Raw genomic sequence first — 25,104 nt, 5'->3', positions numbered from 1 at the left:
ACCCATGCCACAACAGAATTCATTAAAATCACAATTTAAATATGACTTCAAACCTCTATTAAAGCTTTGTTGTATGCTCTCCAGATGAAGGGTCTAGAGCAGGAGAACAAGCACCTAAGCCAAACTATATCCTCCCTGCGTCAGCGCTCCCAGGTTGGAGCTGAGGCCCGTGTGAAAGATGTGGAGAAGGAGAACAGAGTTCTTCACGAGTCCATCTGTGAGACAACAGCCAAACTGAATAAGCTGGAGTTTGAAATGAAACGGCTACGTGAGTAACCTGTAGGCTGAACATTTTTGTGCTGCTTTCTTTGTCGTGGGCGTGAAGTTCTTTGCATCTCTCTGCTGAAGAGATTAATATTTAAACAAAAACATTTCAATTTTGTTTTAACACTGTTGTCTTTATGTTGAAAAGCATCAGAGTTATGGCTCTCTGGAAAAGTGAAAGTTGATTTTTAAATGCAGGTAAGGAGCTTGAAGTGACGAAGGAGAAAAGTGAGAGAGCGGAAGAGTTGGAGATTCAGCTACAGAAGCTGGAAAGAGAGAATGAAAGCCTGCAGAAGAAAGTTGCCACTCTTGGAATTACCTGTGAAAAGGTCTGGTCTGTTTTTCACCATATTACCTTCTGTAATATGTTGATTTGCACTTATATTTTTAATGAGTTTCAGAGGGTTGTTCAGTGGCAGGTCATCTTTGCGTTGGGTGTGAAATATGTTTATACTTCACTAATCATTGGATTTGTTTAATAATATGAAAACAGCCACTCAAATTCAGGCTGCACAGAAAAAGTATGGAATTTGATTTGAGACTTTTCCATGTAAAGAGGATGGAAAAATCTTAATATTTCATAGCTTTATTTGATGTCCCATTGAAATGTTCCCCATCTATTTCTCTATTATTTGGAACATTGATTTAAATATTATTGGGGTTTATCCGTGTATATTTATACATGTTCTCCAACTAATATACTAGTCACTAATATATACAATTGCATGCATATATTTAAATCTGTTTAATTTTGACCCTCTGTGGATTAGAGAAAGTCCATCCGTCCGTCCGTCCGTCCAACCAAAATATTTGCAGTAAATTCACAGGGGACCTTTTGTATCTACACTTTTAAAATAGGAATAAAAAGTGTAGTGAGACCTCTGCAAATTTGTGAATTAAGACATGAAAAATGTCAATATAACATTGGAATAATTTTTTTACCTCCTAACTCGTCACACTGATTTCTATGTAGGTTTCTTCTTTGGAGAAGGAGAACTCTGAGCTGGAGGCAGAGGGCCGCCGTCTAAAGAAGAAACTGGATGGTCTGAAAAACATGGCTTTCCAATTAGAGGCTTTGGAAAAAGAGAACTCCCAGTTGGAACAGGAGAACCTGGAGCTGCGGCGCTCAGCTGAGAATCTCCGGTCAGCAGGAGCTAAGGCCGCTCAGCTGGAAGCCGAGAACAGGGATCTAGAGAGCGAGAGGACCCAGCTGAAGCGCAGCTTGGAACTCCTTAAAGCCTCGTCTAAGAAGACAGAAAGATTAGAGGTATTAGCACACATTCAGGAGGTGCTCCACTGACTGAATAGCTCTGAAACTAGACGGTGATACAGCCATTTAGGATTAGGTTGGGGTTGGTTTAAGGTATCAAGATAAACTAAGGTTTATGGTTTTAAATCCTCAAATGTTATTTATCAAACTGTTCCAAGGATTTAAGGCCCTTTATTTAGTAAATTATTTGTAATTTATAGACCATTTTGACAGTTTCTATGTCACCTTTTGGAAAACAAGCCTCACCTGTCAACACCATTAAGGCAACAATGTTTTAAAGCTACAGCTTACATTTCTGTGAAACAGCTGACTAAGCACTAAGTCAATATCCTGACTAATTAAGCTGCTAATATTAGCTTGTAGTTGCTCAGTGTTGGTCTGTACAGCAGAAAGAAAAGAAAAGTAACACATTTACTTGAAACCACTACTAATTTAAGCAGATATTGCTTATGGCTCTTAAACATATGTTTAAAAAAAATGTTTTTTTTAAAACAAGCCACTGACTTGCTGTTTTAGCTAACACTAATTATAGATTTCATCTCACTACTTTGTCCTTTTTTTTTTTTTATGTCTAGCTAACAAACTGATTTATAAATCAATGTAACGAGTATCTGAAATACCTGATTTTAATCTTTATTTTTTATTAATGTTAAGTATAACTGTAATAATCCCTGTTATATTACTTTAGCAATAATAGGAAATTTGTTTTTGTATCATGTTTGCCTTTTTGTGTTGAACTTTGGCTAAATACTGTAGTACTGGGGTATTTGACTGAAGGTAATCAAACTTTTACAGTCTCATACAGGCCAATGACTTAATTCAAATAAGATTTCAATGAGCAACTGTGGTATTCAGTTGTTCATTTGTTTTAAAGAGTCAGAATTTGTCTCTAAAACACAACTAGTTCAATGATAAATTTAATTTTCAAATATTTCTTCATTTCTGTTCCCAGGTAAGCTACCAAGGTCTCGATACGGAAAACCAGCGGCTGCAGAAGACTTTAGAGAACAGCAGCAAGAAGATCCAGCAGCTGGAGGCAGAGCTGCAAGAGGTGGAAACTGAGAATCAAACCCTTCAACGCAACCTGGAGGAACTCAAGATCTCAAGTAAACGCCTGGAGCAGCTGGAGCAGGAGGTAGGTTGTGGTAGCAAAAGATTACATTTTAATCAATGTTAAAAAGCTGAGAAAGTTTTCTTTATCATGCAAGGACTGATTTACTATTTCTAATTATGGACTTTGAAACACCGTAAAACTATACTCAAGGCAAATCAAAGTGTTTGACTTTAGCAGCATGGCCACCCTGGTTTTACTGCATCGTTTTCCTGAAAAAGGTTTTGTAGCAGGAACAGATTATCCAAGATGATTGGTCAAGAGATTTTTGGACTTCTATTAAAACTACTATGTAAAATAAAAAGGTTGATAACCTTATTTATTCCATCTGCACTTTATTACATACTAACCCACTCCCAGAACAAAACTCTGGAACTGGAAAGCTCCCAGCTGGAGAAAGATAAGAAGCTTCTGGAGAAGGAGAACAAGCGGCTGAGGCAGCAGGCCGAGATCCGCGACTCCAAACTGGATGACGACAACCAGCGGATCGCTGCCCTGGAGAAAGAGAACCGCACCATGGGCAAGGAGATGATCTTCTTCAGGGACTCGTGTACAAGAGTCAAAGACCTGGAGAAAGAGAACAAGGAGCTTGTCAAACAGGCCAGTATAGATAAGAAGACCCTACTGACGCTCAGAGAGGTAAGCAGAGTTTTTTATGTACATGTTAATATTCAGCATCATGTTCAACGTGTCAGTTTAAATAAAAAGTCCTAAAAATTACCAGCAATACTGAAAGTAAAATTGTGTTTATTATTCATAGAAATGTATTTTAAAGTCATTCAGTGTTCATTATAAATTATAGATATATGTAGGATTATATTAGGGGATGCTCAAAATGCATTATTGTGTTTGTAGGAGCTTGTGAGTGAGAAACTGCGAACTCAGCAGATGAATAATGACCTAGAGAAACTTACTCATGAACTGGAGAAAATTGGACTGAACAAAGAACGACTTCTCCACGACGAGAGCTCGGATGACAGGTACCAGCTCAAAAACACAATATACAGTTACTGCTGCTCTGCGCTGGTTCCTTCTAAAAACTTTGAAGGCCATTTTTAAGCCAAACTCATTTACATAAATCAGAGCACATTTTACTGTAAGTGCTGGGTTCTCCACCATATCTTCTGAGCCAGAATCATCTCATCCTTGGAAAGACGATAACTGACCTTTTTCTGGACATTGTGATGAAAATACATTTATCCCTTTAACACACAACTACTGAGCCATTTTTTCCCCTAAGGTTTAAGCTCCTTGAAACCAAACTGGAGTCAACTCTGAAATCATCTTTGGAGATCAAAGAGGAGAAAATAGCTGCTTTAGAGGCCCGATTGCAGGAATCCTCCAACCTCAACCAGCAACTTCGCCAGGAGCTGAAAACGGTAAACAACACAGCAAACAGAAATTCATGCTTTTAAAAAGATATTTAATAATAATACAGTACTTTGTTTTTGAATAACTGAAGCCAAACTACGCAGTTAACTCATTATGAAAACCAATGCAGCAAACATTAAAAACACTAAAGACATTAATAATTTGTGATACATTAACAATTCACCTCTTTTTCCACTTCTTAATATGAGATGGCAGGAAATTAAAGACTTGAGTGACTGAAGTCTTCATCAATTTACATTCTAAATGTAAAATCTGAGGCATGCACCTTTTTTTTCTCTCCCTATCATATTGACCATTTTCATAACTGGGTTTTGGTGTTTTCCAGTTAAACCTGCCATATTTATGTAGGACACATACCATTCAGGTATTTATTTCGATGGCTTTGTTGATTCACCTCAGGTAAAGAAAAACTATGAGGCACTTCGCCAGAGAGAGGAGGAGGAAAGGATGGTGCACAGCTCCCCCCCTAAAGGAGGGGAAAATTCCCAGACTGTCAGTAAATGGGAAAAAGAGAGCCATGAAGCCACCAGAGAGCTGCTCAAAGTCAAAGACAGACTGATTGAAGTTGAGAGAAATGTAAGTTTTGGTGAACATTTCAGATAGCTCATGTGTTTTCCTCATTTTCATTCCAAATGTCTTGTATTATTCATTACCATGTGTGTGTGTGTTTTTTTTCTCCCCAGAATGCTACGCTGCAGGCTGAGAAGGTGGCGCTGAGAAGCCAACTCAAACAGCTGGAAACTCAGAGCTCCAACCTGCAGGCACAGATTGTCGCGGTGCAGAGACAGACCGCCTCCTTACAGGAGAACAGCACCTCTCTACAGATGCAGAATGCAAAACTGCAGGTAAATCCATCATGCAAAGGGTGGAAACCAATAAGTAATGACTGATTATGTCCTTTTAGAGAAACTCATTACAAATCCCAATATTAAGCAGATATTAATGCAACCTCACAAATTAATTGGTCTAAATGACTTTGGTAATCTTGGAAACAGTTATTGCCTTAAGTCCATAAAGGGGCTCTTTGTTTTCTTTATAACAGCAGTGTTTAAAAAGAAAATCATATTCTCTGGCAAAGTCTCTGGCAACCATTTAGCTTTCGATTAAAGCAGAACATGTGGATTACATGAGCTTGTTTGGGGAAAAATACAGTGTGTGAGCAAAGAGAATAGGAGGCACCTGACATCCTGATCTACATATTTGAAATACTTTTGTCTTAAAATGAATTGTTGAATGACTGAGAATCAGTTAATGTTGTGAGTGGGAATTTAGTTTAAAATGTTTTTGTGATGAAGTGGGAAGATGAATTTATCCAGTTTCAGAATGTGTGAACTGAACTTAGGTTCTGGTTATCATTACTTGTGACCTCGCACAGCACTGGTTACATTATGCTAGTGTTATGGTGGCCGATGAGACCGATTTAGGAGTGTACATAAAAAAACGACACAGATAATGTATATACTGTCTGTGTTTGTGCAGTTGTTCGGCCAAGCAGCTTTGCTCCCTGCTATGGACTTACGTTTGCCCTCACTGTTTGGCAGCTTTTCAAACTCCTGATGTGTGGCAGGGTAACAGTAGCTGCTAACTGGGTCTGGAAAGTGTTCAAGTAGGTTGCTGTGCGTGCAAAGCCAGTTCTGCACATATAACGCCAAGCTGCATGTTGGCAAGTTTTTGTCAGTGTGCTGCTGTTGGGGAAAACTCTCACAGAGAACCTTTATCTGGACACAGGTTCTGTCAGTGTGAATAATCTCTGGGGTGATTACTGTAGAGGGTTTTTGGACTGGTAAATCACATAAAGGGAACTTATAAACTGATTAAAGAAAAAAATTGTTCCTTTTTTCTTGTTGTATTTTTTCTCTGCAATGCTAGACTGTGCTAAACAGACACAGCACCCCCTACAGACCAAAAACAACAATAACTTCTTCCTTGTGTTCTAAGAGATTTAAGGCTCTGGTTTTAGATCTTCACATGAAACATACCACCTTTGCCCTGTAGGTGGAGAACTCCACCCTGAGCTCGCAAAGTGCTGCTCTCATGGCCCAGAATACCCAGCTGCAGAGCCAGCAGAGCAGTGTGGAGGGAGAAAGAGAGGGAGCGCTGAAAGAAAAAGAGGAGCTGAGGGGAACCTATGAACTCCTGCTCCGAGATCATGAGAAGCTGGCAGCTCTCCATGAGAGGCAGGCAGCCGAGTATGAAGCTCTGATAGGGAAGCATGGCGGCCTGAAGACCACCCATAAGAGCCTCGAGCAACAGCACAGAGACTTGGAGGACAAGTGAGCTAGCTTCTGTCTTACTATAGAAATATAATATATTAAGCAAACCAAGCCAATTAACTCAAAACAATCCTAATGTCTGGGTTGTTCATTTTTTCTTCTGTTCTGCTTGTATGTTTATGCATACAGGTACAAGCAGCTCCTGCAAAGAAAGGGGGAGATAGAGGAGCTGGAGAAAAACTTGAAGGAACAACAAGAAAAGATGTCTCAGGAGAATCAGAGCCACCAAGCCACAGCTGACCAGTGCAAACAGCTCAAAGAGGAAAATGACAGGTTGAGGTTTTATGCTATACCTCTAAAATCTAAGTCCTCCAAGTCTTTTTTCTTTCCAATTATTTAAAGGTAAACATAAAAATTGTTACAAAATTAATATCTTTTGCAGTAATTTATATGTAGATGGTGTCTTTTTGTTTTCCACATCACACCTGAAGCCCAGTTAATGGATGACTTTTTATTTTTTTTTCGAATTTACTGACAGAACCCAGGGGTAAACCACAAAATGGTCTAGATTTAACAGGTGTATTATGAATCTTGAAATATAGCTCATATAGGTTGGTCTAGATGCTAAGAATGCACTGAAGTTGCCTCTTGCTCCACTGCCGAGTCAGAATTCAACTTCAGCACTGGTGATTCATGATTTGTACAACATAAGGGTTAAAAAAAAAACAATGAAATCAAGGTATGTATTCAAATGTTCAAAATGGAAGACCCTTTGGAAGAATGTGGAAACTTGAGTCTGGAAAGTGTTGCATTTAAAAAAAAAAAATGAGTAGGAACCTGGATGTTTTCAGAGTGACTGAAATACATATTTACATCAGTGTGTCTTGGCTATCTCTTCAGGCTAAACACTGCCTATCGTCAGCTGATAAAGGACAACGAGAGCCTGCAGGTGGACCATAAGAACATAAAGAGCCAGTTGAACAGTGCAAAGCTGGAGCAGACCAAGCTAGAAGCTGAGTTCTCCAAACTCAAGGAGCAGTACCAGCAGTTAGACATCACCTCCACCAAACTCACCAACCAGTGTGAAGTAAGGAGACTTTGTTTGTCTTTGTTTGCAGGGTTTAACAGCTTTATTCTTTTTACATTTTTGAACAAATGTGTTCAGAGATGCTGTTTTAAGCTAGTCTTCCCTTTGTGTGGCTTAGTTGTTAAGCCAGCTAAAAGGAAACTTGGAGGAGGAGAACCGTCACTTGTTGGACCAGATCCAGACGCTGATGCTGCAGAATCGCACACTTCTGGAGCAGACAATGGAGAGCAAGGACCTGTTCCACGTAGAGCAAAGACAATACATGTAAACCGAAATAATAATTCATTTTCTTTTAAGTGAATGTTGGACACAGTGCCTTCCAAAAACATCCATGCCCCTTGAACCTTTCACATTTTGTCACATTATAGCATCTGACAACTCCAAAAACATCTAGTTGCCTTCAGAAATCACCTAATTAGTAATTAGAGTGACTAGAATAGCCGTACACCTAAACTGAAAGACCAGCCGAGAAGCAGCTAAGAGGCCCATGGTAACTGTGGAGAAGCTGCAGAGATCCACAACTCAGGTGGGGGAATTTGCTGACAGGCCCTTGACTAGGAGTTTAGAAAAAATACCATTGTTGGGAGAAACTCGTAAGAAATCCTGTTTCCTGTTTGCTAATAGCCATGTCAGGCATGTATTTTAAAGAAGGTTAGATGAGAAAAAAAATTGTATGTTCTGGCCTAATTGCAAAAAGCAAAACTAACTGTACATCACCCTGAACACACAATGCCTCTGGTGAGATACCGGTGGTGACAGAGTTATGCTGTGGGGATGCTTTTCTTCAGCAGGGCAGGAAAACTGGTTTATGGGGAAGGTGGGTGAGCTAAATTAAGGGCAAGGCTCCTAAAGACTTGAGACAGGGGTGGAGGATCTCCTTTCTGCAGGACAACCTAAAACATACAGCCAGATCCAAGTATATATTAATGTGTAAGAATGGCCCAGTCAAAGTCCAGGCCTAAATCGAAAAGATTCTGTGGCAAGACTTAAAAAATGCTGTTCAGACTCTCTCCATCTAATCTATGTTTGAGCTGTTTTGCAGAGAAGCATGGATAAAAAATCCAATTCTAAATGTGCCAAGTTGGTTCTAACATGATCAAATACGACAATTGCAGTGAAAGCTAGTCTCACACAGTATGGACTTAGGGGGCTGAATACCAACTCATGCCAGAGTTTTTCTTCTTTTGTTTTATTTTAAAAAAATGTTGAAAACTGTCACTTCCTTTTCTCTTCAAAATATGCACTAATTTGTGTTGGCCTACCACACAAATTCCCAGTGAAGTGCATTAAAGTTTGTGGTTGTAATGTGACAGAATGTGAATAGTTCCAGGGGCCTGAATACATAAGAGTAGGAATATTGCAATCTTGTACCGATAGAATTTATTTGGTTTGCAAGAGTTCAGTTTTAATTTCTTTTTTTTAATGTATATACTTTGTTCAATCTTCAGAGACAAACTGAATGAGCTGAGGAGACAGAAGGAAAAACTTGAGGAGAAAATAATGGACCAGTACAAATTCTATGATCCTTCGCCTCCACGCAGGTAAAAAGCAACTTTGATGTATAAACGCATTTAATCTGCAAAGAAAAATATGTTATATTGTGTATACAATATTTCTACGGTTTACCTTATTTAAATTCAGTCTGATTGATGACTCTCAGAGATGTAGCTCTGGCAAAAAAAGCAGCGTTGTCGAGAGAGATTAATCAAATATTTATGTTTTGCAGAGCCTTCAGCAGCTGCATGCTTTTACTATCTTTAACAAGAATATCACTTGAAAGGATAGTCAGTGGTAGTATTTACAGATTTGTTAGTCTTGTTTCCACCAACTTCCTGTCATTGTTGCCGTCTTATTTTCACTACTGTGACTTTTCATCAAAGGCGTGGCAACTGGATCACTCTGACGATGAAGAAGCTGATCAAGCCAAAGAGCCGGGAGAGGATGCGTTCTCTCACACTGACTCCCTCTCGTTCAGAGCTTGGAGATAGTTTTTTTACATTTCTTCCGGACAGCCAGGACAGCTCATCCATAGGCTCTGGTTCCAACTCGCTAGATGACACGCTTACACAGAAGAGGAGCAGCAGTGAGTGCAAAAAAAAAAAAAAAAAAACATTCTTTCAGATATATATATTATGGAGTTGTGATTAAAATAATGATGAATGCTTAAATTACATTCTGAACACACCAATAATATATGGCCAGGAACACACACCTTCTGTATAAGTTTGTACAGAATGGCTGAGTGAGTCTTTTATTCCCTAACTGCTCCTTTGCTTCTTTATTTCTCTGCGCAAAGGAAAGAGAGTGCAGCATTCCCATGCCCAAAGTCAGGGTTCCTCCAATGGTATGCCGTGGATAGGGAGGGAGGGTGGGGCTAATGACCCAAGTGTCATGTCTCTCGGGGCATGTTTTTGTGAGTCCATTGTCTGCGTCACTCATAGAGGTTACAGCTGAGCTGTGCAGCAGGACGAGGTTAACTCTGACTCTACACCTCTGACCTGGTTAAAAAAAGATCAGATGCAGTTCATGTTTGAAACCACATAAGGTGCAGTGGATTTGTTGAGTCTTATTTTGATGGTAACCATAATTAAATAGATATGACTGTCACACAATCTTATTTTACAACTAAGCCCAGTATGTTTTAAGCTGTTTGTGGTCTACCTCACAGGTCAGCTGCACACTTAACAAGATATTCTCCTCCCCTTTAGCAGAATTATTAATATTTTTTATTCTCAAAACAGCTCTGAGCTAAAACCAGTATGCTAAAATGGCAAGATTCAAAGTTTAATAAAGTTTCAAAGGCAAACCTCTTTTGTTCTTTTGTTTCAAAGCTTTTTGTTTGTGTGTGCTTGATTTCCCCACAAAACATGATTTAATTCTCAATCAAGAAAAAGTATTTGAAGGTGTTGTGTCTGCAGGTTGGCATAATGATCTCATAGTTAAAGTAGCTTAGTTTTAGTAATAAGTAAGATTAGTATTCAATCATTTGCAACCTACTTTATAAATCTTTGGATAAAAGCAAAATAATTTTATCATTTACCTCTCAATACTATGCTCTATTTCGAACGTAATTATTCTGCAATATTCCTTTTGCTTCTAACTGCTTGTTTAACTAACTACAGTTGGTACAAGCATCTGTGTTTACTACAGTGAATATGCAAAGTGCAGACAGAAAAAAAGAGCCCAGTAACTTAAAGGGAGTTGATTATTTGCAAATTCATGATAATGTGCAATCCAAAAGTCAACTAAACTGTAACTATTGTAATGTAGAACTTTACTTTTATTTTATACATTGTGATCCAAGTCATTATAATCCTTAATGTCTCTTTAATGCTCAACTATGTTTGATTTGGTAGTTTATCTGTTAGGGTTACCACCATTTTAAGCAGAATCAAGTGTACCTTATGTGCTTCAAACACTGATGGCCAGTTTCTTCATATTACAACCTAGGTCTACTTCTTTTAGGATCTCCAAACATCCAAGTAAGATTTAAGTTGCTGGTAAGTTAACCGTCTGATACGTGCAGTTCACCTGTAAAGGGACAGGAGCACACTCTATCATAGCATCAAAACTATTAAATGGTGCAATAAATAGTCACTCTAACTCAGTCTTACTCTTACCATACCTTGTGTTTCATCTGTTGAAATAGGAGTGGATCTATATTCTTGATGATTTCTGGTCAAGTTTAGCAGTCAAGATTAAAGGTGCATGTAAAGATGTAAATATCCTACAAAATGTATGTTCTTCAATAACTCAGTCATAAAAAAAGAACTCATTTATTGTGCAAATTCAGTCGTTTTTATTTAAAGTGTGAGTAAGGATTACAGCTAATAAAAACCCTAAATTGAGTTTCATAGTAAACTTCAGCATTGTATAAGACAAAAGGATTTTTGACACGAAAATGTTATGACCTACAAAGTCAAGGACAAGACTTATTGACAGTTGTCCAGCAGACAGTTGCAGAGTCTTGTATCCAATGGAAAGTTGAGTGGAAGGAACACTTTCCAGTTAAAAAAGGTACATTAGTACCAGTGATAACTGCAGCCCTTGTGACAAAGCACATAAGAGAATTTTCCACGGAGGGGGGACAGCAGATGAAGTCAGTTCTTCAAGAGCCATTGACTGCAGTAAGACGCATCTAAGACTACAACTGTCTAATTCTTGTCATAAACCTCTTTTGAATCACAGAAAATGACAGAAATATCCCACCTGGGCTAAGGGGAAAAGCACTAGATTGTCGCTCAGTGAGCCAAATGCCTCTTTTCAAAGTACTTTTTTGCATTGGATTTGAAACTTAAGGTCCCAGAGTCTGAAAGAAGAGCAGAGAGGTACAGAATCAAAGTTGCCTAAGTTACAAGGTGAAGTTTCCACAGTCTTGATTTATTTTATTTAAATTTATTTAAACTGACTGGCACATTAATGGACATCAGTAAGCAGTACAGATTTAAATATGCCGGAGTTGGCAAGACAGCTAATTTTCCCTTCCTCAGCAAGTAACATGGAACACATGCAATTAATACATACAGGGGTTGTACAATGAAACTGAAACACCTGTCATTTTAGTGTGGGAGGTTTCATGGCTAAATTGGACCAGCCTGGTAGCCAGTCTTCATTGATTGCACATTGCACCAGTAAGAGCAGAGTGTGAAGGTTCAATTAGCAGGGTAAGAGCACAGTTTCACTTAAAATATTGAAATGCACACAACATTATGGGTGACATACCAGAGTTCAAAAGAGGACAAATTGTTGGTGCACGTCTTGCTGGCGCATCTGTGACCAAGACAGCAAGTCTTTGTGATGTATCAAGAGCCACGGTATCCATGGTAATGTCAGCATACCACCAAGAAGGACGAACCACATCCAACAGGATTAACTGTGGACGCAAGAGGAAGCTGTCTGAAAGGGATGTTCGGGTGCTGACCCGGATTGTATCCAAAAAACATAAAACCACGGCTGCCCAAATCACGGCAGAATTAAATGTGCACCTCAACTCTCCTGTTTCCACCAGAACTGTCCGTCGGGAGCTCCACAGGGTCAATATACACGGCCGGGCTGCTATAGCCAAACCTTTGGTCACTCATGCCAATGCCAAACGTCGGTTTAAATGGTGCAAGGAGCGCAAATCTTGGGCTGTGGACAATGTGAAACATGTATTGTTCTCTGATGAGTCCACCTTTACTGTTTTCCCCACATCCGGGAGAGTTACGGTGTGGAGAAGCCCCAAAGAAGTGTACCACCCAGACTGTTGCATGTCCAGAGTGAAGCATGGGGGTGGATCAGTGATGGTTTGGGCTGCCATATCATGGCATTCCCTTGGCCCAATACTTGTGTTAGATGGGCACATCACTGTCAAGGACTACCGAACCATTCTTGAGGACCATGTGCATCCAATGGTTCAAACATTGTATCCTGAAGGCGGTGCCGTGTATCAGGATGACAATGCACCAATACACACAGCAAGACTGGTGAAAGATTGGTTTGATGAACATGAAAGTGAAGTTGAACATCTCCCATGGCCTGCACAGTCACCAGATCTAAATATTATTGAGCCACTTTGGGGTGTTTTGGAGGAGCGAGTCAGGAAACGTTTTCCTCCACCAGTATCACGTAGTGACCTGGGCACTATCCTGCAAGAAGAATGGCTTAAAATCCCTCTGACCACTGTGCAGGACTTGTATATGTCATTCCCAAGATGAATTGATGCTGTATTGGCTGCAAAAGGAGGCCCTATACCATACTAATAAATTATTGTAGTCTAAAACCAGGTGTTTCAGTTTCATTGTCCAACCCCTGTAAATGCATGCACACAAGAGTCAAATGGTGCAGCAGCATGAAGAACATGGTATAAAGTGGCTGGTGTATTTAATTAAAAGGTCACATGTGCTGTAAATAAGAGCGCGTTATAATTTTCTGAGAAAAGTAAAAAACCAAACGCATAGAGAAAGCACTGATTCCTGGTACTCCATAGTAGATCTATAGAGTATTGTCAAAGAGGAAGATGAAACCACACCCAACAATGCTGATGAACTACAGGCCAGTATTATATATGGTATTCTTTATAATGAAGTTGCTGTGAAATTAAAATATTAATGTAATTCATGCAAAAGGAGCTCTGAGGACATATTGAGTGTACATACTATGAATACATGGACATAGGTATCAGCAGCTGACATTTCTGTAATAATTTCTTTTGGCCTAAGGTAATGCTTTCCAAGAAACTATGTTTTGGGTTTTTATTAGCTGTAAATATCAAAGTAAACAGAAAGAAACACTTGAAATATGCCACTCTGTAACAAATATGAGTTTAACTTTTCAATTTGAATAAATGAAATAAACTAGCTTTATAATGAATATATGGTAATCTATTACGTTTTTACCTGTATGTTTCCATTCAGTCTGAATGGAAGGGTTAGGGTTACGCTGGTCATGCACTGTGTTCTTCTTGTCTGTGATTTTTCTTTTTTGGGAACACTAGTAATTCTTAAAGCTCTCCTGATTGCACCCTTTAATACTCCTCATCTTCTTCGTCTCGTCTAGATGTGTTCCTGTGCCGACAGTCATGTGCTGAAACATTGTAATGTCTGGAAAGGAGTTTGTAATGTAGTGATTAGAGGTTATGATCGTTAACATGAGGATGTTGTTTGCAATGTGTGCAATGCACAGCTGGAGCATGAGTGTGTATTCGCATACCATGTTTATATTTTTGTTTTAAATGTTCTATTTGTAAGATTTATCAGAGCCTGCCCTCTAATCTGTTGTAAATTATTAAGAAAAGTGATGTTTAAGTAAATTCATATCTTGCATATGTATAATACACAAACTAAAAATTTTAAATTAATTTAATACTTCAACTTAAAATACAGTGGAACAGATTTCATGTGGTACTCTAATGTTCTGTCTTTCTAACACAAGCTAAACAATAACATTTCCTGTGCTTTTTAATAAGAGAGAGTGTTTGCTCGGAGTGAAATATCCGATACCGGACAATCTGGTTTGGTTCCTGTGGATCCAGCCTTATATTTGATGTCTGTTGTTGTCTAGTTGAGGCTAAGCCCTCTGTTCATGTCTCCCCTGGCTCCGGTTGTGCCAACGTTAACGACATCCATCTGTTTTGCCCTCCTATTTTCTTTATTTTTCTCTCCTCCACCTCTCTCGGCTTGTTCTGTTGCTATCCCTCCCCTGTCTATCTGTCTGCCTCTGGCTGTGCTTCGACAGCTATAAAAAGGTTGCCTTTCATGAGGAACCGATCCAAGGACAAAGACAAAGCCAAGGCCATCTACCGACGCTCGATGTGTAAGACTTCCGTTAGCCGCTACCTTAGCCTTTCCAGTACCTTTTGTTGTCATTCTAGGAGAAACGGAGAGGGAGTGGTCACTGATGTCAAGATGATGCAAGTGGGGCAGTGACACTTGGGCCTATATTAATTTAATTAGTTTAATATTAAATATACCATAGCTTGTGTGGTTCTTTGTGTGTTTGAGATATATGCATAAGACCTAACAAGTTAAACCTTCATTATATATTCTGTGTAGCCCCCCATTCTGCATCTGAGTACATCAGTGATCTGTTGTCCCTAACGCCTTCCTTGTAACCCTACTTTTTATCACTTTCTCTGCTGTTTACCTCCACTTTCTCCTGTGTATAGCCTCACTTTTTTCTTATCGTTTGCAGATCAATGTTTTAGCTTCTGAAAATAAAAAAGTGCATTTACATTCAGGGTTTCTCCTTATGTAGATATGTTTCTTGTAGTGTCACATGTAGTAACAAAGGCCTTCAGTTTCGTCACGCTTTAAGGGCAGCTTTTATGTGCTCAGTATTTTCATTTTTCGCATTCAGAATGAAAGGCTGTGTATTTGTGTGTGGGGATTGTCTGTTAAGGTGAGATAGTGGGAAAGACTTCAGGTTTGCCTTTCATGCGTTTGTGTTGTTTCCTCCAATCTTTGATTATGGCATGAATCACCGTCTGCTCGAGCAACACTCACACTCACCATGGAGGACTTGAAATGGAGCCTTTTGTTCTCTCTCTGTCTCACTCTCCGTCTCACTCTCTTATTCTGTCAGCCCGCTGCATTTCAGATCTTATTCTGCTGACATGGACTCGCCTTACTCAGATCTGCTGTGTGCTGCTTGCAGCTCTGAACAGCTCTGCATGCCTTCAGGCCTTTCTACCATCACCTATGGCTCCATAAGCAAAGTGCAAGATAAAAGGTTTAGATGGGCCACAATGATCGATTGTGCTGCTGCCCTCTTTATGCACTTTGGTTGATTGTAAAAAGGCTGTATATGCCTGCATGCGCCTCTTGAAGAATTGTTTTGTGCTGTAAGATCATCATGCTGCTTGATATGAATAAACCTGCTTGCAAGTTTAAGGAATACATCTCAGAATATGTCAGTCATCTGCTGTATTTACAAACTTGAGTCTTGGTCTGGAAAGATTAAACACCCATTGTGGAAAAAAATGTTCTAAACCAATATTTAAGGAAGCAGTTTTTAATGTTTTTAATTTTAAAAACTTCATGTTTTAAAATGTTAACGTTAGCCCTTTTGTTTGTGCAAATCAATAAGACTCAATTTCAGTATAACTTGGAAATGTCCAAACAGAAAGGCAATTGTCTGTGCATAATAACTCTATCAAAAGTGCAGACAATTGACAGCATATTTTAATGTTTTTCTGTATCATTTATAATTAGAAATGTTTTTACAACCAGGTTACATTGCAGTTGTTACTACTTAGTTATTTTGGACCAGATGGGAGGAAAAATTGGGTAATTTTCAAAGATATACAAATATAAATGTTGTTCCAGATCATTTTAATATCTAAGAGGATACAAAGGGTCCTTTTGGCTGTAAATATTGAATTTATTGTAAGATAAGATTTGTAACATCACCTTATTTCCATCCGTCCACTCAGCCATGAATGACTTGCTCCAAACGATGGCAGTGGCAGGAGTTTCCGGGTCACAGTGGATGGGCAGCACGGAGAATCTGGACGGACCTGAAGCAGGAGACGCCAGCATTACGGGCGGCAGCAGGCACAGTGGACAGCGTATGAAAGAGCTCGCCTTATCCACCAATGCCATCGACTGCACTGCACTAACACTGCCATCTGTGAGGCGCAGCAGAGCTAAGCTCTGTAAAGGTTAAAAAAGCTAAGGTTTTTTTATCTAGGCATTATTTATAATTTTGTGACTGATATCTGATATGTAGTTATATGAAAGAGCAGCTGTTGTAAGAAGGGATTTTACTTTTTATCTTTTGGAGTTGATATTTTAAACTTTTTTTTTTAATATCTTATATTAGTTATCAGCGAGGCACTTGTTGATTCTGAAAATGGCTAACTTTGAGTCTGTCTCCACAGACAATGCCTCATGTGAGGATGTTGCTGGTTCCTCAGATGACCCCAAGAGCCAAGGTAAGATTGACATGAAAATGGGGTAAACCCCGTTCAGATGTGTCAAATGAAAAGATAAGTGTGTCTAGCTTCTGTCAGCACCAGCTGGAAATCAAGCCGCTTTTTAGAAATAAAATAAGAAAGCTGAGCAGATCCAGAAAAAAAGCAGGTCCTGTCCTCTGATAATCTCTAAAACTCCCTTACATTGCTTTTATTAAGCCTGACCTTCTGATTTAAAGGAATTTTAGTTGAGAGAGGGGAAAAAAGGAAAATTGTCTCTAATTCAGGCTTTTGGATTTTGTCCAGGACATCTAATCAGCAGCCCGGCAGATTAATCAGGCCTGCTCTGCTCAAATATGGCTGACCCAGTTGTTACACAGCATCCTAAATGCTGTCAGACATTACTCACACTTAAACTAGCTACAACATGTGGATATTAGTTGTTTCCTGTTTTGTTTTTTAAATATAGTATTTTGGTTAAAAACCGATTAGTTTTTTGTAGGTGCTGCAGAATTTTAAAACACAAAGCTCACAAAATATTTCCTCTAAACTTTACAGGACATTTTCTTTCCATTTAAGCGCTATACTAATGTCCTACCCAGTCTGGGCTGTTTTTTTGAGATGAGTTCCCATAATACATCTACAAAATATAATGTAATCCTTTGACACCGATTTCCCACTTCGTTCTCATAATTGCAGTCAGGAAACAGTCTTACTTGTACTCCATGCATTATTTCTAACCATTAGCTGTCTGCATGTCTGAGGTATCTATTGATTTATGAAACAACACTTTCAGCAGCTTCACTTTTGTTTCCAAGCATTAGGATATATTAGGAAGTTTGATGTCCGTTAAACATTTCAGATTACACTGTGTGGATGTGGTGCATTATGTGTGTGTGTGTGTGTTTGTGTTTTATTAGGCCTGCAGGGGGCTAGCGGTGCTCTTGCTTTGTCTCATCCTATTGAGCTGAGGGCTATGTGCAGAGTGCCCTGTAGCATCTGTAGTAAGTGAAATTTACTGTGCAGAGACTATCATTTGGGGCCACAGTGAAGGGGCTGGTTGTCTACAAATAACACATCTAATGATCAGTTTTCTAAGAGTTAGGGTTAACACTAACTTGGTGTCACTTGTATCAGGAAACACGGTCTGAGATCATTTCACCTGCACTGCTTTCATTTTCTAACTGGTTTCCTGTGGGAACAGGAGAGAAGAAAATAACCTTTACCTTAATTCCTTTCTTTCGGCTACCTTTTATTCCATCATTTTCAATTGGTCCTTTTTTTTTTTACTAACATTCACACTGATCTTGTTAACAACTTTATCAGATTCCCCTTTCATCTTAAGTGGAGTGGTCTTTATATTTAGGTGTACCTTCCCTCTCCATCAGTGGTCTCTTTGTCTTCTTAGATGGACATATTGGTGCTGTAGGGTGGCACTGAGCCATTCTTCCTGCCCCTCAGCCTGACACGAGCCATCTGCCGCCCCAGCAGGTGACGCTCTGTCGGACTGTTGACGTGCACCTACGTGTTACTCCCTGTGTCAATGCACGTTGGTGGATACATGTAAGCTTACGTAAATCCTAACTAAGAATGTGTGTTCGCCTCCCCTCTTGTCCTCTACCCAGCTTCCAGACCCTCCAGTCTTCATAGCAACAGGACTACAAGTAGCAATAGTAACAATAACTCACACCTTACTTCTCCTCTGGAGGGCAAAGGTATGCTTCTCCATCTTCCTCCACCTCTAGTCTTCTCCACCATTGTCTTTACTTCTCATATTTTGTTTTATCCTTTTCTTTAGAGTTCTTTCAAACAATTGAAAATATGATCAGATGAGACTGACTGATTAATTTGAAGTTTAAAGTTTGTAATTTTCCTCTACTGTTGGACACTGTTTTAAAAAAGCTGGTGCTTTGAGGGAAACGTTTAATATTGAAGCTGCTTCTGTCAGGATGAAGGATCAAACATTTTTCCCTTTTTAATCAAATCATTAACCTCCCACAGGCACCCTGAACGGCAGTCTCAGCAGGCCTCAAAGTGAGAGCAGTGGGGAGTTCAGCCTAAGCCTGGACCAGGAGGTGTGGTCCAGCAGTGGCAGTAGCCCTGTCCAGCAGCCCACCTCCTTACGGTCCTCCCACCAGAGCCCCCTGCAGCTGCGCAGGGCCCACGAGCCATCCAGCACCGTGGCCATCTCCAGTCAGACACAGGTTAGAAAGATGGGATCCGCCAGTGAGGTGCTTTCCCTGCAGCAGTTCCTAGATGAGGGTGTCGATCCTGCGGAGGTGAGGGCTTGGAATGTGATTATGTTACACTTTTTCTTCAATTACTTCATGTTACAGGGGGAGGTTGCAAAATAAATTCAGAAGCAGAAACCAAAGAACCACATTCGTTTTCAGATTTAGGATATAATCAACACTATAATAAGCCTGTTAGAAATCTACCCTTTTGTTTACTGATGTATGAAAAAGCAACATGTGTCTGTGAGCTTTATTTTGAAAGCCCCTCAATCTCTGTTTTCATGTAAGCAAAGAATTGTAAGTTGGTTTGGATGACCTGCTCTTCATATTTTTCATTTTACCGTTCTCTGTAGCCTGGCAGTCAGGAGAACCTTACTGTGGACTCTCCTCGCCTCTCCACTTCTTCTGAGCATGCTCAGAAAGATCGCACCTCCACCAAGGGCCGGGGCATTTTACGCTCTAGCAGTGGGAAAGCGGCACCAGACAGCACCAACCGCCCTTTGAAATCCTCAGGACAACCCGGCCGCTCAAGCCTGCGGAAAGCTGAGAGCACGCGTGTCAAAGGCTCCGCCCCTCTTCGCTCCAGCCTCTCCTCCCAGGGGAAAGCCGTGTCCGTCTCTGAACGCCTGGACTCTGCCTCCTCCACGCTGCCTCGGGCCAGCAGTGTCATCTCGACAGCCGAAGGTACCACAAGGCGCACCAGCATCCATGACCTGCTGTCCAAAGACCACCGGCAGCCTGTGTCTGTTGATACTTCTTCTCACGTCCCCTCCCCTAAGGCTGGAGTACGCTCGCAGCCGACACCCAGTGAGTACCACCCCAACAGCACCTGTCTGAAAGGACCCCTTGCCACTACCTCCCCTATGCCCAAATCAGTCAGTTTACCCTGCCACAGCTCAGAGGACCCCGACCTTGACAGCCTTGAGTCTTTCCTTGGCCCCTCCTTTACTGTAGAGTCAGTGTTCATGGACTCCATCTTTAGTGAGTCAGCAGAAAATCTCCCCTTCCTGTCCCTGAACCCCACCCTAGTCAGCAACATCAGTGGTCCCCCGGCCACAGATAAGACCCAACCTCATTCTGGGCCGAACCTGATCCCCCACGGCCAGTCCAATGGTCAGATGAGATCCAGCTCAGCCTGCCTGACAGAGTATAATGATGGTATTGATCCAAATGGTGTTGGTGATTCAGAGCAGACTCTGAGCCCAGAGGAGAGACAGTCTCTGTGGTACGAGTATGGCTGTGTGTGATTCACCTGAAGGTTTCTGACGTGATAATCACAGCTCCTCTAAGAGATGGAGAAGCTGCATGTATTTATCAGAACACTATCCTTTTTATTTGGTGCATTAAGATTATTCTCTTTCATGGTGCTGAACGCTTTACTTTTCCTCTGTTTGTTGTTTCTTTTTCCATACTTCTGAGTTGGGACTTTGAACTATCCTTCGTCCAAAACCTTTGCTATGTTTCCTCAAAGCGGTTCAAATTGTATGGGTAAAAATGTCTTTAGTTTTATTTTGAGATTTCTAAGTGGTTATTATGACAGGAGGCCTGGACTGCCTGTCCAGCTGCAGATTTAATTCCACAAAGATCCATTGAAACCATCAGAACCTTTTGCTGTTACAAGTAACTGTCTCTGTGACTTTGAGGCAGGTTTGTGACATTATAGACTCACCTCCCACTTTAAGGTGTCATTTAATATACACGTGTTTTCCACGGTTTAATGTTTGCATTGTTCACTAAAGTTGCATGGCTTTGTTCTGTCTGCCTGATTTAAAATGTTGATTTTGATCATGGGAAACAAAATGGATTTTAAGTTTCATTTCTTTTCATTTACATGTGGTGTTGTGTTTTTTTTTTTTTTTGGTTTCTTTTTTCTATTTCACATGTACATGTGTATCTGAACTGGAGGCTTTACTGGGTGGGTGACTGGGTATGGTGTCGTGGGCTCTAACATTTGGGGCTGGTGACAAAGTGATGAAGCTTCTTTCTCAAAACAATCACTGGGTGTCATTAGTGGGACAAGTGAAAGTTGACAGTAAAAGGTACCAGATCATAGTATTATCTTAGTGAAAATTCAATTTTAGTTTTCATTGGATTATGGTTGCAATTCAAGTACAAGAAAGATAATGAAAGTTAACAAATGTTAGATTGTTTTGCCAATGAAGCACACATCATTTCTTTCCTCATTTACCACATTCCAGCAATGATCATAATTGTGCTTTGATCCTGGCCACGTTTTGTACAGTTAGTAATTTATAATCAAAGACGTGCCAAACTTATTAAAACTGTTTGCATTTAGATTTTTATTTATTTTTGCTGTGTAATTGCTATTTTACCCTTGCTTTAATATATTTATCACGATGGACACTAAATGCATTTATGAAGTTGATCAAAGTGTTCTTGCAGATGTAACATAAACATTGCCTTTATCCTACAGATGTGGACGGCAGAAAGTCTAAAAACAGGAGCGGGGAGCCGCAGCAAAGCTGCTGAGCCCTGCCCCTCCCACCCTCGCCTGTCTGCCACCATGCTGCGAGCGCGTGGTGAGTGAGCGCTGCTTGAGGGGGATGAAAAATGGTTGGGAGGAGGGTCAGTTTTGTCTCCATGGGAACACAACAACATGGTCGTGTAACAGATGTCTCCCATCATGCTGTGCACTTGTTCCCCCTGCTTCTCTCAGCTGTTCCCCGAAAGCCCCCCACCACCACCCCCGCCCCCTCTTTCCTGTGGTGCCAAACGCCTGCTCCCGGGCCGTGATAGGACCTGGCCTACTTGTCATATGGTTCATTTTACTACGCTCCCTGTTGTCTTCTTCACTAAGAGAAGCTCTTGGAAGCAACACAGTCTCCCTCCATCATGCTGTGTCTTGTGTTGGTGTAAATGATGTGACTTCTGGCCCTTTATTATCAGGCTGCTGCATGGCTTTGCTGCAATGCTGAATCCTTCCCTCTGTGCATGTAGACCCAGGCTGGCTGCTTCTTTTCCTCCCCCCCTTGCTGCATCAATGTTTACTGAAACAGTAAAATGTTGGTTTTTTTTCTCTGTAGTTTTGCTCTATTTAGTCTTTTCTAACCTGTCATCTTTTTTTTTTCCAATTCTTTGCACTTCTCTTTGCTTTTGTGGGATTCAGAGAGAAAGGTGGCCTTGGAGCTGTGTGTCTGAAGCTTTGTAGAGCTAATCTTCTGCAGCCGTCTACAGTGAGAAAAGATTGTATGTCCAAGATTCAACTTTTTTTAGGAGATCCAGGACACTTTAGTGGAGAAAAGTGGTTTCCTTCTCTGTTTACGTTTTTCCTTGAATCAAGGAAGCAACAATGAAATACTACAAAATATTGCATTGACATTTCCCCCTTAAAGACTGCTGCGACAGATTGATCTGGCACTTTATTCCAGTGTGGCAGATCTGTGATGTGCACTAGTCTCTGTGGACTGATTTAAGTGCCAATGTTCACACAACAGCCAAAAAGGCAATCCCAACTCAGACTGAGGACTCCTTCCCATATCTGCTACGCATCCTTAAGGCAAGACGGATCATCTCCTGCCTGAAGCCATCACTACATAGTTAAAACATAACAAAATGAAGCATGTTGGTACAAAAATGGTTCCAGCTCCTTTTTTTTTTTAGACTGAGGATTCACAATCTACATGGAGCAATCAATCATTCTGCTTTCTTCATCGATTTAAGGAAGAGGATGGTGTTAAGTTTTAAAAGCCAGATGCCAGTGGGACATGAAGACATGACACACTGATCCCAGGAATGTTCAGGTCACCAAGGTGACGATGTTTATGACCCGTCACACTGTTTGTCTCCACTAAAATGTTCTTCCATCATACACAGTTAGCCGCATGGTAGTCATTCATAGTTCCTCTTCTGCTCTGATGCACAGTTGTCACTAAAAATAAACAGTGTTGACTACAAAGTTCTGGAAAGACGATCTTTATGCCTGACTGGAGTATAGGTGACCTGCCCAGTACGACCACATTTGTTGTGTTGAACATGTTGGTGACAATGAGACCTGATGTTTTTTGTCCTTTTCCACTTTTACATGTCTCCATTTGGTGTAATTAAAGTTAATCAAGACTGTGTGCCTCTTTATTTATTAAGCACAGAGATTTTGAAGAATGTTTTGGGAACACTGGATAGGGTGACTGCGCCAGCAGCGGTAGGGATTCGTCCTGTAACGAATGGTGGGTTGCTGGTTCGAACCCCCTTTTTGTCTCTCAGCCATTGTGTCCTAAATCCACCTTGCCTGCTGATAGTAGTCAGGGGGCCCAGTGGAGCAGATTGTATGGCAGCCTCACTTCTGTCAGTCTGCCACAGGGCATCTGTACAGTGTAGCTCACCACTGTCTGTGTATGAATGGGTTTATGACTGATTGTAGTGTAAAGCGCTTTGGGATCTCTGGGGACTTGATAAAGCGCAATACAAGTGCAGGCCATTTAGTTAGTCCCAGTCTGTGCTTCAGCACCACCTGTGTTAAATTGTCTCCTGAGTCCACTTTGAACTACGTGTTGAAGCAGAGGGAAATGTAAAACGTCAAATTCCAGTTCTTCAGGGTTGGTGTCCTAAAACTTTTGGATGCATTCCCGGTCCAACGCACCTGAATCAAATGGCTGAATTGCCTTCCCAGAATGCCATCAAGCCCTACTGAGTGCTGCTATTGACCTAATTATCTGATTTAGGTGTGATCTAAAAACTGAGGGCATTAGCGATACCCTTTGGAGAGGACTGGAGTTTGAATTTCCTGAACTAAAACATTTAGGACACCTCTCTGGATAACCAGGCTGGTTTTTAGTGTTCTGTATGTTTGTATAAAAAGAAATTCTACTCATCAGAGTTTGTGTTCAAACTTTATCATCATGTTAAGAGCTTTTATTTAACGGTGCTGAAAAGCAAGAACACATTAATAGCAACAACAAAAGGCTGCTGAACTGGTCATTGATAACTAATAAGCTTGACAGTATAATGCTATTTCTAATAGTAGTTTAACAAATACATTATTCAGTTGATATGAAATGAATAAATTGAAACATTTGTAATGTGTTTTTACAAAAAATAGTTTTAAAATTAATCTTTACTTTCAGACCTTCGTGTTACTTCTAGGTTTATTGTTGGTAAAGTAGGATATAAATATGATTGGTGGTACCCAGAAGATATTGATATCAATTATTTGCTAAACCAACAAATCTTACTGTGATATAGCGGTAAGCTACAAAGAGAAGCCCCTGAAAACAAACTCAGGAGGATTATACTGTTCCTTTTCCCACTGAAGTTACATCTATAAATGACATCAAATGCAAACATAAGTGTTCCAGATCAGAATTGTTAATATGCTGCATGGATAGGTTAACTATCATGTCAGCACAAGGTAATCATGTATTTCTCTGCATTTTCTACTTTTAATATTCTGTAGCATCCTATTCACTATGAGGTTGTACAATTCTGTGATTTTAAAAAGTGCAAACCATGGATTTTAAAGTGGCGGCTGCTAGGAAACATCCATCTTTCCTAAACTGGATGCTGCTTTTAGGGTGCTTTTCTGTTCATTTTACTCTTTACTGAAAAATTATCGTTAAACCACCTCCTTAAACCAGTCTTGCAGTGTTGAGATGGATTTCCCCCTCTTTTCATGACCTACCACAACACTGAAAATGTCTCCTTTCAGAGTTGTGGAAAGCTTAATACTAGTGGTTATAACCACTGCTCCAAGTAATGTGGTGCCATCTGTATGTGAATATTAGTACTGTATATTGGCAGTACCGTTATTGAAACCAAAATAATTGCTTTGTTGATCAATGCAATTTGCAATTAACTCCACAACCCTCACTGATAAGTTATGTTAGAGGAAACAGAGGATGGTGCTTAAAAGGGGTTGATTTCAACATAGAGGGAAAGTAAAAAAGAATTGTGCACAGTATATTTCAAGGATTACTTGTATTTAAATCAGTGAAACTTAAATCCTATTTACTGTCCAGTAAGCCATCAGAGTCCTCGCATGCTGGTGTGTATTTCAAACATTAAAGGACAAAGCGTGGGTTCAGAATAAAACCTGTAGCCTGGTCAGCTTCATTCTAGAGATGTTGGAGACATTATACTGGCAAAGGTTTTAGGTCACCCCTCCAAATCATTGATCTCAGTGCAGACT

The 25,104-nt window shown here is 40.2% G+C and overlaps 1 protein-coding gene across 9 annotated transcripts in view; it reads left to right on the top strand.

Annotated features, from left to right (window-relative positions):
* Positions 1–23,042, top strand: part of ccdc88ab (coiled-coil domain containing 88Ab) — a 75,860-nt gene extending 52,818 nt beyond the window's left edge. The window contains exons 15-39 of one of the 9 annotated variants that reach the window (XR_007035913.1): positions 85–268; positions 463–593; positions 1,238–1,531; positions 2,487–2,669; positions 3,006–3,284; positions 3,501–3,625; positions 3,886–4,024; positions 4,437–4,613; positions 4,721–4,882; positions 6,033–6,310; positions 6,440–6,583; positions 7,151–7,337; positions 7,456–7,601; positions 8,786–8,878; positions 9,218–9,420; positions 9,634–9,681; positions 14,553–14,630; positions 16,249–16,476; positions 16,696–16,749; positions 17,649–17,732; positions 18,354–18,443; positions 18,730–19,007; positions 19,316–19,646; positions 21,397–21,502; positions 22,090–23,042. Coding sequence is in view for 7 of the 9 variants with exons in the window: in XM_047350885.1 (XP_047206841.1) it covers positions 85–268; positions 463–593; positions 1,238–1,531; positions 2,487–2,669; positions 3,006–3,284; positions 3,501–3,625; positions 3,886–4,024; positions 4,437–4,613; positions 4,721–4,882; positions 6,033–6,310; positions 6,440–6,583; positions 7,151–7,337; positions 7,456–7,601; positions 8,786–8,878; positions 9,218–9,420; positions 9,634–9,681; positions 14,553–14,630; positions 16,249–16,476; positions 16,696–16,749; positions 17,649–17,732; positions 18,354–18,443; positions 18,730–19,007; positions 19,316–20,209 (4,479 nt within the window). In the remaining 2 variants the exon portion in view is untranslated. Of the gene's footprint in view, positions 1–84; positions 269–462; positions 594–1,237; positions 1,532–2,486; positions 2,670–3,005; positions 3,285–3,500; positions 3,626–3,885; positions 4,025–4,436; positions 4,614–4,720; positions 4,883–6,032; positions 6,311–6,439; positions 6,584–7,150; positions 7,338–7,455; positions 7,602–8,785; positions 8,879–9,217; positions 9,421–9,633; positions 9,682–14,552; positions 14,631–16,248; positions 16,477–16,695; positions 16,750–17,648; positions 17,733–18,353; positions 18,444–18,729; positions 19,008–19,315; positions 21,224–21,396 lie in introns of those variants that run through there. The other 8 variants (XR_007035912.1, XM_047350891.1, XM_047350890.1 and 5 more) reach the window with 8 other exon arrangements.
* The last annotated feature ends 2,062 nt before the right edge of the window (positions 23,043–25,104 follow it).

Source organism: Girardinichthys multiradiatus, chromosome 22 (genome assembly GCF_021462225.1).
Source record: "Girardinichthys multiradiatus isolate DD_20200921_A chromosome 22, DD_fGirMul_XY1, whole genome shotgun sequence".
Lineage (NCBI taxonomy): Eukaryota > Metazoa > Chordata > Actinopteri > Cyprinodontiformes > Goodeidae > Girardinichthys > Girardinichthys multiradiatus.
This window is presented reverse-complemented; position numbering and strand designations above follow the sequence as displayed.